At 54.0% G+C, this 12537-nt stretch overlaps 1 protein-coding gene across 1 annotated transcript in view; it reads left to right on the top strand.

Annotated features, from left to right (window-relative positions):
* Positions 1 to 2772, top strand: part of MBTPS1 (membrane bound transcription factor peptidase, site 1) — a 64034-nt gene extending 61262 nt beyond the window's left edge. Inside the window, exons 22-23 of the mRNA XM_003272484.4 lie at positions 373 to 503; positions 1887 to 2772. Of these exons, the coding sequence (XP_003272532.1) occupies positions 373 to 503; positions 1887 to 2083 (328 nt within the window). The 3' untranslated portion in view covers positions 2084 to 2772. The remainder of the gene's footprint in view (positions 1 to 372; positions 504 to 1886) is intronic.
* Positions 2773 to 12537: the final 9765 nt, after the last annotated feature.

Raw genomic sequence — 12537 nt, 5'->3', positions numbered from 1 at the left:
AAATTAGCTGGGCATGGTGGCGGGCGCCTGTAGTCCCAGCTACTCAGGAGGCTGAGGCAGGAGAATGGCGTGAACCCGGGAGGCGGAGCTTATAGTGAGCCGAGATCGTGCCACTGCACCCCAGCCTGGGCGACAGAGCAAGACCACGTCTCAAAAAAAAAAAAGAATCTCATAAACAGGGACTTGATTTTGATCTTTCTCTCTCGGGACGTGGAAACGGCCACCACAGTTGCTGTCAGTGGCATTTAGGTGGCCGTGGACGCAAATAGCTTTCACATCTCCCTATAGATCACTTTGTTGGGTTTCAGTTGAGCTTCCTAGACTAGTACAATGGCTTATTTTTTTTGTTTGTTTTAATCCGTTTTCCTGAAGTAACCTTTGGAAACATCAGAAGCTACTCTCCATCGACCTGGACAAAGTGGTGTTACCCAACTTTCGATCGAATCGCCCTCAAGTGAGGCCCTTGTCCCCTGGAGAGAGCGGCGCCTGGGACATTCCTGGAGGTGCGTTCTTGGGTGCTTTGTGATTGTGCTCAGTCATCCTGTATTTTGTTCAAAGGAGTCTCCCTCCCTCCCCCAGGAGGCAGGCCAGACTGTCCGTGTCTCTGCCTTCCTGGGAGCCATAGTGGCCTTGGCTCTTGGCTTCTTTTGTGGCACAAACCAGCACGACCGAGAGCAGGCCTGAGAGATTAAGAGATTGTTGTTTCCCTTAGAAAATGCTACCTAGATTTTCACACTTGAATTTATTTTACAACGGCCGGGTGATCTACTTAAACATGTTCAAAGTAACTTGCATGCTCTTTAGGGAAGTTCTGCCAGCCACCTATTATGTCCCTCACAGATCGACTGTCTGCTGGTTTGGGTCCCAGCCAATGGCAGCAGCCACCCTGGGTCCCCGCCCTCAGCCCAGAAGGCCCCTTCAGTTTTCTGCCCTGCCCCCCTGGGAGGGACGTGACTGAGGTGGGGTGTGTCCGTTAGGTGGTCTCATCCTGTCTGTCTCTCCAAGGATCCTGACTGGCTACATAGACTGCCTGGGGCGGGTTCTTCTCTGCTATCCAAGGGAGTTGATACCAGGTCTTTCTAGCCGAGCCCGGGCAGTTCTTTTGCTCTAGAGTCCCCTGTACTCTTCCAAAGAGTTTACAGCTACCAGGGGAGTTTCTCTGGGTTCTAGGAATTGTCCAGAAGTGGGATCAGGAAGGGGCACTCCTGTCCATGCAATCCAGCCCTGGACACCGCGTGGTGGTGCCAGGGTCCTGAGGGCCTTGCGCATAGGTCACGGGGTGCGCTGAGGGTAAATTCCAGAGCCCTTGGCATTGTCCAATCGTATTGACATTTGGAACCAGGGGTCCTCTGATGGCCTGTCCTGGTTTTCAGCCACACGTCCCCTCTATGGAGGGCTTTCCCCAAAGGTGGGGCACAGCCAGGGGTGCTTCTTCCACTACGCCCCCTTTCTCCTCCTCCCACTCAGCTGGAACCATAGGCCCCTCCTTTTCCCCTGGATAGAGACGTGCCCATCTTCCCTTGTGTTTAGAGAAACACAGAGCGCCTCTGGGCCTCCCTTCGGTAGGTTGTGACAGAAGCATAGCTGGGCCTGATCATCCGTCTGTGGGGAGCCCAGGGAGGAAGGGCAGCAGAGATCCCACCGAGCCCTCCACCCCCACAGGAAGTGGCTTCGCGGACTGGGAATGTGGCTGCTCTTTGCTCTCATCCATTCTTTATTAATGGCCTGGGTTACTTTAGCTAAGGCTTAAAAATGATGTATGCCCTGCAAGCCTAGCTAGCAAAATTAGCTCGCATTTAGCTTCTGATGAATCCAGCTGTCATAGAAAAAGCCTGTCATGGTAGCTCTGTGGCGTTCCTGCCCGTTCACTGGCTGTGCCCTTGCAGGGATCATGCCTGGCCGCTACAACCAGGAGGTGGGCCAGACCATTCCTGTCTTCGCTTTCCTGGGAGCCATGGTGGTCCTGGCCTTCTTTGTGGTACAAATCAACAAGGCCAAGAGCAGGCCGAAGCGGAGGAAGCCCAGGGTGAAGCGCCCACAACTCATGCAGCAGGTTCACCCGCCAAAGACCCCTTCGGTGTGACCGGCAGCCTGGCTGACCGTGAGGGCCGGAGAGAGCCTTCACGGATGGCGCTGGTGGGTGAGCCGAGCCATGGTGGCGGCTGGTTTAAAAGGGATCCAGTTTCCAGCTGTAGGTTTGTTAGAGTCTGTTCTGCATGGGCCTGCCCTCCTGTGATGGGCAGAGGCTCCTGGTACATCGAGAAGAATCCTGTGGGTCCCGTCAGGAGGGACTTAGTGGCTCTGCCGCCAGTGAGACTTCCCACCGGGCAGCTGTGCGCACCAAAGACTCGGGGGAACGTGGAAAGGCTGTCTGGGGTCTTCTGACTGCAGGGGAAGGATGTACTTTCCAAACAAATGATACAACCCTGACCAAGCTAAAATAAGCTTGTTAAAGGCTATTTTCTATATTTATTGTTGGGAAAAGTCACTTTAAAGACTTGTGCTATTTGGAAGCAAAGCTATTTTTTTTGTCAGTGGAATGCAGTTTTTTTTACTATTTCATCATGAGGAACAACATAGATTCCGTGATCTTTTTAATGACAGTACAGACTGAGATTTGAAGGAAACATGCACAAATCTGTGAAACATAGACCTTCGCTTTATTTTTGTAAGTATCACCTGTCACCATGTTTTGTAATTTGAGGTCTTGATTTCACCATTGTCGGTGAAGAAAATTTTCAATAAATATGTATTACCCATCTGAAGCTTAAAGATACTGTGTAACGGACTCTTTTCACTTGTCCCATTTCTCTTTGATGACGGTCTGGAATGGGTTCTGAATCAACCTGCTAATTTGTGTTTACTGAGACATAATTCAGATAACATTCTCCACTTTATAGTGTAGAGCTCAGTGGTTTTTGGTGTATTCACAAGGCTGTGCAGGTTCTGGAACACTTCCATCACCCCAGAGAAAAACCCCTCTCCCCCCAGCAGTCACCCGTGTTCATCACCTGCCCCCAGGCTGCCAGCGGCCGGGCCGCTCTGTGGATCGGCCTGTTCTGGACATGTCCTTTCAGTGGGATCGCACAGTACGGGGTCCTTGGCGTCTAGCTCTTTTCACTTCGTGTCGTGTTTTCAGGATTCATTGACCAGCGCTGTAGCAGGTATCAAGACTCACTCCTGCTTGTGGCTGAGCAGTGTCCTGTGGTGTGGCTAGAGCGGTTGTGTTTCTGTCTTCCTCAGCTGGTGGACATTTGTGGTGTTCCCACTTTTTGGCCATTGTGAACAGCGCTGCTCTGAGTATTTGTGTATGGGGTTTGTGCGAACATAGTTTTTTTTTTTTTTTTTTTTTTCTGTTGGGAGTGTACCTAGGTGTGAAATACCACTTTGTGTTTAAGTTTTTGAGGAGTTGCCAGACTTTTTTTCTAAAGCCACTGCACCATCTTGCATTCCTGCCAGCAGCGTGCGAGAGCCCCCCTTTCTCCACATCCTCGTCAGTACCTGCAGTTCCCCGTCTTATAAATGCTAGCCATCCTGGTGGGTGTGCAGCACTATCTCACTGCAGCTTTCACTTGCACCTCCCTGAAGACTAACGACGTTGAGTGTCTCTTCATGTGTCTGTTGCCCATTTGTCTGTCTTCTTTGGAGAAATGTCTGTTCAGAGCCTTTGTCCACATTTTAATTGGGTTGTCTTTTTATTGAATTGTAGGAGTTCTTAGGCGAGTTCCTTATCAGTGATGGAACTTGCAGATATTGTCTGTTGTTCTTTGGGCTGTCCTTTCACTCTCTTGATGCCATCCTTTGAAATAGAAAAGGTTTTCATCTTGAAGTCCATTTTTGCTGTTTTTTTTCTTTGGTTGCTTGTGTATCAGGGGTCATATCTGAGAAAGCATTGCCTGATCCCAGGTAGCCTGTTAACCGTTGATCCCCACCTGAACAGGGTGTTGTATGCTGACTGGCCGAGCAACAGCCCGCACAGCAAAGGTGAGGGTGACTGGGAAGGAGGGCAGAGGCTGTGCGGGGACTGATAAGGGTGCTGCTGAGGTCACGGGCAAAAAACATGCCGGCCCACTCAGGGAAGGAGCCGCCGGGCCGACTGTCCCTTGCGATTCTTTTCGTCCCCGGCAGGTCACGTGCTCACCTTGCGGCTCTCACTGCACTCTGCCCACATTGCTTCGAGAATCCAAATATGTTGCTGAGGTCCCGTGAGGCATTCCTTCCTATCCCAAGGGTGTAGGGCCTCACAGGCAGCTGGAGGGCTGCAAGCATCTGGCACTCAGGAGCCCTGCTGTCCTTAGCAGGTGGCTGTGGCTCTGAGCCACTCTCCTTATCCACATGGGGGTCTTGCATGCTGTTGGGCTGTGGAGCCTCTCGTCTCACAGGTCTCTCCAGGTGCAGGCTGCTCACCGTCTGGGGCTCAGGACCATAAAGGACAGGGTTATGGTAAAGGTTTTGCCTCGAACCAGGAGGCGAGGACCCTTTCTGTCCAGTTGCCAGAATGGTGTCATGAGGAGCTGTGTGCCAGGCATGCTGTGCTAGTTATAACATGTGTTTTTGTTTCATTCCCCACACACTGTAAGGTGGGCATCACTGGACCCATCACACAGGTAAAACAGAAGCCCGGGGATCGCTCATCACCTTGCCCAGTCATACAACTAGAAGCCAAGGCAGAATTTGAACTCGGGTTGCCCTCAGTTCCAAAACCTGTGTACTTAACCCGTGTTCTCTCCTGCTGGTGTCTGTGTGATGTCCCATGTCTGTCTGTCTCTCTCTAAAGGGACAGCGACTCATCAGGAGGATACCCAGATGCTGGGGGGCCTTGGGACAGAGTCTGGGAGGATTGAGTGAAGGAGCGGGTGAGGGTGAGCCTGGAGAGAGAACGCCGTGGTGGAGAGTTTATGTCGAAAGGGGATTAGGTCTCCGGGAGGAAGCGGATCCATGTGGTCTGCTGAGGTGGCTGAGTCTGGCATTCAGATGTGCCACCCAACAGAAGAGGCCCTGGAGGGATGCCCCCTTTGCTGGGTGGCAGCCGTGGGATGCTGGGGTCTGCCTTGGAGGTCCTGGAGAGGATGTCATGGCCCTGGCCCTAGACTCAAGCTGCCTGGGTCCAGTTCAGCCCGGCCACTCCTGCTGTGGGCCCTAGCCAGGGGCCTTCACTCCACTGACTGCTGTGTGTTGGGTACGTGGTGTCACCCAGGCCATGTGCTTAGCCATGTGCCTGACAGCCAGTGCCGGTGTCAGCCATTACAGGGACACACGTGCCTGGAGGTTGAGGCCACATTCTGTCACCTAGGCCCACTCGTGGTCCTGGGCTGGGCCAAGCCCCCCTTCAAAAGGATTCCTTTTTGCCCCTGGCATGGGCTCTCATTGTCCTAGTGAACAGCTACATCTTTTTAACAAGCCAGAAAAGGCCAGCTGGCAGTGGCCCTGCCTGTAATCCCAACACGGGGTGGCCGAAGCAAGAGGATCACTTGAGGCCAGCCTGACCAACGTAAGCAAGACTCTGTCTCTAAAAAACAAAAAACAAAAGACCAACCAGCCACAACCACAGATACACCTGGGGTTCACCGGGGGCCTAGGGACCATGAGAGGGGCCAGATGTCATCCTTCGCCCTGGCTCTCTCTGGAGACTCAGGCAGTGGCCCCGACTGCAGGAACCTTTGAGATGAGATGTAAATCGTGCCTCCCCCTTTGGCCCCCTCCCCTGTACAGGACACTCAAGTCTAGATCTTTCTTTGCACACACACTTGTCCGTTCCGTGCAGAACGTGTCCCACATACGATGGCTCCAAGGAGACCTTCCGGGAAAGGGTGGGTGAGCCTGGCCCACAGGGACGGCCCTGAGACCTGCTGAGCCCTCGTCTCTGTGCCTCAGGCCAACGGTTCGTGGGCATGATCCCGCCCAGGGCTCTCAGAGCCATTTCTCGGGAGAAAACCCAGGTCTGGCCTGGGCATGAGCTCTGAAGCCCTCAGCGCCAGGCTGCCTCCCTCCCACGGCGGGCGCAGGGTGCTGCCTACTGGAAGTAACGGGAGGGTTAACTTAGATTTTGCTTTCACAGGACAAAAAATATAGAGTCAAGGATATGCAAAAAGTTTGTCTCCCTTTTTATATACAAATTAGATAGACGTTTCTAGAGAAATATTGAAATTCTTCATTTAAAAAAAAATGGCTGGCGCCACCCCCTTAATTGGATATTAACTCACGGAATAATGGTGTCGTTTGCTGGTAACAAGAAGGCATTGCAGGTGAGTGTCCTAGAAATACAGATCCCTGGCCTCACCCCAGCTTGACTAGATCATCTGTTCCTTGGGAAGGGACTAGGAATCTCTTATAAAAGCTCCCAAGAGCAAACAACTACTGGAACTGTGACCCAGCAATCCCTAAGCCTATATGCAAGAGAACTGAAAACAAGGTGTTCAAAGAAAAACGTCTGTGTAGAAGTTCACACCTGCACTATTCACAGTAGCCAGAAGACGGGGCCAGCCCACACGTCTAGCAGTGATGGCCACATGGACAAAGGTGGTCTCTCCATGCCATTGAACATGGCCATAAAGAGAAACGAAGTTCTCACACGTGCTCCCACGTGGGGGAACCCCAGGAACATGCTGATTAAAAGAAGCCAGACACAAAAGGCCACGTCATGTGTGATGAAGTCTGCACAGTAAACAGTTCACAAAAACAGGGAGTCGATTCGTGGTTGCCAGGAGCTGGGGGGAAGGGATCTTCCTTTGGGGCTGCTGAAAATGTTCTGGAATTAGATAGTGGTGATACTGGCACAACATTGTGAGTACTTAAAGCCACTGGACTGCACACTTTAAAATGGTAAGCCCCAGAATGGAGTTTAAAAAAAGTGAATTTGATGTCATGTTAACTCTTAACACGCCCTCGGGAGCCCTGGCTTAGAACCTGGGAGAAGTTCTTCTGCCCTTCCGACCCCCAGTGTCAGTGTGGACCCAAGGGGTCAGAACTCCCTGGATGAAGACCCTGTGGGCTCAGCCCTGGCACCACGTCCTCCTCCCTGCCCTCTGCCCCCAGCCCTGTGTTGGCTGCTGACCACCCCCCACTGCACCCCCAGTGTTTCCTCCATTGGACACAGTGGCAGGAGGAGAGTGAGCCTAAAGGATGCTTCCTTTCCCTCCCACAGTTCACCCGTTTACTGCTTTACCCAGAGCAGGTCTTCTGACTACAGCTCTGGAGAAGCAGCCGCCAGGTGGGGACCGTGGGATGTGACAAGGCCTGTGGCCTGTGGCTGTGTCCCCTGAGGGATCCAGCCTCTGCTGCTGGGCCCAGGGGGAGCCCACCAGCCTGTCCTCTCAGAACTGCCCAAGGATCGGAATTCAGGATGCTGGTGTATGTGGGTCCTGTTGCTACCTGGACAAACTACCACAAATTTAGTGGCTTAAAACATACTTATGCTCCTATGGTTCCAGAGATTGGAAGTGCAAATTCAGGCTCACTGGCATAAAATCAAGGTGTTGGCAGGCCGGTTCCTTCCTAAAGCCTTGGGTGAGAACCCATTTCCCTGCCTTTCCCAGCATCCAGTGGCCCCCCTCTGTCTTCCACGCACACCCATCTAGCCTCTGCTGCTGTCTCCACACCACTGTCTCCTCTCTGACCTCTGGCCCCTCCTGCATCCGTGTTAGAAGGACCCTAATTACATGTAGAGCACACCTGGATAGCTCAGGGTCCCCTCCCCACAAGGTCCCCGATCTCATCTGTGAAGCCCCTTTTGCCATGTGGGGTAACATACAAGGCCTGGAGGTTTGGATGAGGACATCGTTGAGGCCATCATTTCACCGACCACAAGCAGTTTCTCTATCCCTATGACATGTGTCTCCCATCCGAGGATTTTTGGTCCCTGGTAATTGCTGCAGCTGGGGCCCCTCCCACCATCTGAGAAGGTGGAGGCCGGCTCTACTCCGACATAAGGGGGTTGCTGCGCCACTTACTAAGCAGACTTCGGGGACCAGGCCTAGGGCTGACAGTTTCGGAGAAAGGAGGGGCTTCAGTCTCGGGCACAGCAAGGTCAGCAGGAGGCCCTAAGAATTGGGTTCTCTGCTCTCACAGCATGGTAGACCCTCCTAGGAGAGCTTCGTAGAAATTCTGACTGCCCATAATCCCAGCACTTTGGGAGGCCAAGGCGGACCGATTACCTGAGGTCCGGGGTTCGAGACCAGCCTGGCCGACATGGTGAAACCACATCTCTACTAAAAATACAAAAATTAGCTGGGCGTGGTGGTGCACGTCTGTAATCCCAGCTACTTGGGAGGCTGAGGCAGGAGAACGGCTTGAACCTGGGAGGCAGAGGCTGCGGTGAGCCGAGATCGTGCCACTGCATTCCAGCCTGGGCAACAGAGTGAGACTCTTGTCTCAAAAAAAAAAAAAAAAAAAAAATTCTGACGCCTAGAGCTGCCCCAGGCCAGTTTAATGTGCAGTTTTGCGGGTGGGCCTGGCATCGGTAGTGTAAAAAGTCCCAAGGTGGTTCTTGTGTAGCTAAGGTTCAGGATACTGTTCTAGAAGCTCCGAATTGGGCCCTGGTGAAAACGGATATTTGGATAATGGAATATGGCACACACTTCTGTTCCAACCTCAGCAGCTGCCACGTGCCACTCGGACGCTGTGCACACCTTCTGCGGGCCCCTCCTGACAGCCCTGGAGAGCAGGCGCTTGTGTCCTCCCATTTCGCAGGTGACTCGAGTGAGGCTCACGCCTGAGACCCCAGAGCCAGGGTGACGATACTGTGTGCTGCAGCCGGCTAGCTCCTGAGGCCTACCCTCATCTGTTCTCTGGAATTTTCTGGGGTTTTGTTGTTGTTGTTCTTGGTTTTTTGTTTTTTGTTTTTTGAGATGGAGTTTCGCTCTTGTCGCCCAGGCTAGAGTGCAATGGCACGATCTCGGCTCACTGCAACCTCCACCTCCCGGGTTCAGGTGATTCTCCTGCTTCAGCCTCCTGAGTAGCTGGGTTACAGATGCCTGCCAGCATGCCCAGCTAATATTTGTAGTTTTAGTAGAGACAGGAGGTTTGCCATGTTGGCCAGGCTGGCCTCGAACTCCTGATCTCAGGTGATCTGCCCGCCTCTGTGTGAGCCACCGGGCCTCTCCAAAATTTTCTAACAGACATGAGCAGAAAGATCTCGGAAACGATCAGAGGCCACTTTGTTGTGAAAGTTCCTAAGCCTGTGACCTGACACGGACTCTGGGGAAGGAAGGGAGGGGTCCTCAGGCGCTCCTTTGGTGAGCTGGGTCCCCACAGCACAGGGGAGAGAGGCCGCCCCGGGCTGGGCGCTCCTGTGCTGGGTGCAGTGTGGGCCACGGCTGAGAGCGTCCACACGGGCACCTCTGTGTGGCCTCCTCGTGCTCCTGCCGCACTGGAGCCAGTATCAGGTCTGGGTGGGCTGGGCCGACTAAGCAGAGGGGTGGCCGCCCACCCGCCTGCCCGCCTGCCTGCCGGCTGCAGATGCAGCCCAGCAGGGCGCCCCTCCACAGCTCGGGAAAGGTCACTCAGCCCTGCGATGCCGGCAGAGAGTGGATATCAAAGCCCCTCCGAATTAAGAGGTTTTCCCCATTGCTTGGAATTTCACAGCCCAATGGCCAATTTCTAAGTCATGCACGTTAATGGGCCGCTAATGAGGGACCCACCGGCAGGGACAGGGAAGTCTTCCCCCAGCCCCTGAGTGGAGATTAAGGACTACAAAGCCCCCAGCCGCTGATGAAGGGCCCTTTATCTCCTTTCTGAGGAGGCTGGATTTGGGGGGACGCAGGAATGACTTGGCCTGTTTGGCAGGCCTGGGAGAGCTGTGTGAATACGGCGTGTGGTCCCCGCCCTCTGCCACCCTGGGTACTGCACGGGCCCTGCCTGCAGTGTCACCCGCAGCCCCCTTCTTCCCTGCTGTGTCCAGTGCCATCTCCACATGGTTTAGTGACCCTCCAGTGAGTGGGACACAAGAGTTTGTAAGCCTTTTCCCAGCTCAGCGCTGACCTAGGTCTCTATCCCAGGGAACCCCAGTCCCCTGGGGCCCTTCCCGGGAGCATTGGCTCATGCACCTGCCACTGGGAGTCTCTGCTTCCCAGAACATCCTCCCAGCCCTTCACCAGTGGTGCACAGATGTCCCCTCAGCCCCCACACCTTCTCCAGGAAGCCCCTCCAGATTCACCTCCATTCTTGGGTCTGGTAGTCCAGTCCTCCCATTGGGCTAGGGTGGCGTGTCTCTTCTTGCGCTCCCCACGGGACCGTCCCCTTCTCTGGAGGAGCCTTCTCTTTCACCTTCGAGCTCCAGTGCCTGCATACAGTAGGCACTCAGTGTTTGTTGAATGACTGATGAGAACTCAAAACAGATCTCAGATGTGAGCGGTGTAGTGGGCTGAATGGTGGCCCCCAGTAGACATAATTATGCCATGCCCTGGAGCCTGACTGTTACCTTATTTGGAAAAAGGGTCTTTGCAGATATAATTAATGATCTCGAGATGGGATCATCTTGGATTATCTGGGTGGGCCTTCCTGAAAAGAGAAGACACAGAGGAGAAAGCTTGGGAAGATGATGCTAGCAGAGACGGCAGCAATGCAGTCACAAGCCAGGGAGCGCCTGAGCCCCCAGGAGCTGGAAGAGGCAGGAAGGATCCGCCCTCCATGGCCTCCAGAGGCAGCATGTCCCCGTTTATACCTTGACCAACTTCTGACCTCCAAGACCATGACAGAATAACTTTCTGTTGTTCTAAGCCCCTGAGTCTGTGTTGGCAGCCTCAGGAGCCTAACACAGGGGAACAATCAAACGACGTTCCCTTTCCTCTCTTTTGTGGCCTCTGTGTATTCATTCATTCATTCTCTCACACACTCACTCATTCAGGCACTGTCAGAGTCCTTGTGGGGCAGAAGGCCGTGTGACATTGCAGCCTCTGAAAGGAGCCTGACTCAAGAGTGAATCGCAGCCTTGTTGTTTGCCAGCTGTGATGCTCTGAGCCACGTGCTCCACCTGCCTGAGCCCAGTTCCTGCTTGATGCAGGGTGGGAGTTGGGGGGAACAGTGGGGATACCCGCCCGGGAATTTGCGTGAACTTATCCAGGCTGGGTTCTCATCAGCACATTTATGCAGCAGTGGCGTGAATGCCATCCGCATCATTGGCCAGCGTGGAGCTCCGGGACTGCAATCCCGGCTCCCTTTCACTTGCCCCTGCTGAGAAGCCAGCCACTGACTCTGCTGGTTGGGCGTTTATGGAGCAGCCATTGTGTGAGCCACAGAGTTTGGAACCTGCCTGCTCATCAGGAGGTAACAGGAGTCGGGGGTTGAGACTGTTAGAAACCACATCGAAAAGAAGGCTTTGGGGGTGATCTGGTGTGGGACAGATAAGGACTGATTAGATGCAACGAGGGGAGGGGTTCTGGGCATTGAGGATATTTAACTGACAGCAGTGCTTCTCAGCGAGGGACCGAACCAGCAGCATTGGAGTCACCTGGGAACCGGTTAGAAAGGCAGGTGCCCAGACCCCGCCCCGGAGACACTCAGTCAGAAACACGGGCTGGGGTCTGGGGGTCTGTGTTTGAACAAACCCTCCAGTGGATTCTGAAGCAAAGTGGAGTTTGAGAATGCGGGTGAGAGGGAGCTGGGGGTTCCAGGAATAAACAGTCAAATTCCAGATCTGACCTGCATGTGCCAGCATTTTCCGGAATGGGGCTGTCTCCGATATTCTGTCCCGTTAGCTGACCACGTATCAGTTTGGAGAGATCAAGCGTGGCCTAGGGACCAGCAGCCGCCGCCTCCCCCAAGCTTTCAACAAGGCCCGCAGGTGACTCGTGTGCGTGGGATTAGCTCTGAGGCGCACCTGCTGGAGTTGGGTGAAGTAAGTAAAGGAAACCACCTTGGGGGCAGCACCTGCAGACGGTGGAGCCTGTTCTGCAGACGAGGAGGCTGGGCTCGGTGCGCTTTTCAAAAAGCCCCCTCCCTTGGGCTGGAGGCCTTGGAGAGGCATCTGAGGATGGAGGTGCTGCAGAAGCTGCCATGAGATCATGGTATCTGCTCCCCTGCCCCATGTTGCTCCCAGCCGAGCTCCCTGTCACCCTCCAGAGCAGCTGAGAAAGCTCCACCCCCAGAGCCGGGCCTGCAGGGGGCTGGGGAGAGGCAGGAGTCTTAAGCCTTCCTTGCTCAGGTCAGAAGTCTCAAAAGCTGCAAATTCTTGGGACCCATGGCCCTGACCACTTGTTGCTGTCCTCTTAGGTGTAGAGGGGCCTGACCCTGACACATAATCGCTAGGGCTCCTTTAATTAATGACTCAACCACCCCTGGCCAAGCTAGAATCTTCTTTCTCCCACTCCTCTGGCCCCAAGAAATGCAACTGAGCCACCTGGAGTGAGCCCGAGCCCCATCCCCAACAGCCGAAGACGGTCCGGCACCTTAAAAGTTGGATTTGGTGGTAAGCCTCAGGGACTGGGGTTCTGTACAGAAGTTTGGCTGGAAGCAAAGGAGGTGGATGGGAATGGGGGGAGAGAGAATTGATGGGAATGAGGAAGGTTGGGGGTTTGGGGGAAGAGAGAGGGAGGGGGAAGG

The sequence above is a fragment of the Nomascus leucogenys genome, chromosome 2, assembly GCF_006542625.1.
Source record: "Nomascus leucogenys isolate Asia chromosome 2, Asia_NLE_v1, whole genome shotgun sequence".
Taxonomy (NCBI): domain Eukaryota; kingdom Metazoa; phylum Chordata; class Mammalia; order Primates; family Hylobatidae; genus Nomascus; species Nomascus leucogenys.
This window is presented reverse-complemented; position numbering and strand designations above follow the sequence as displayed.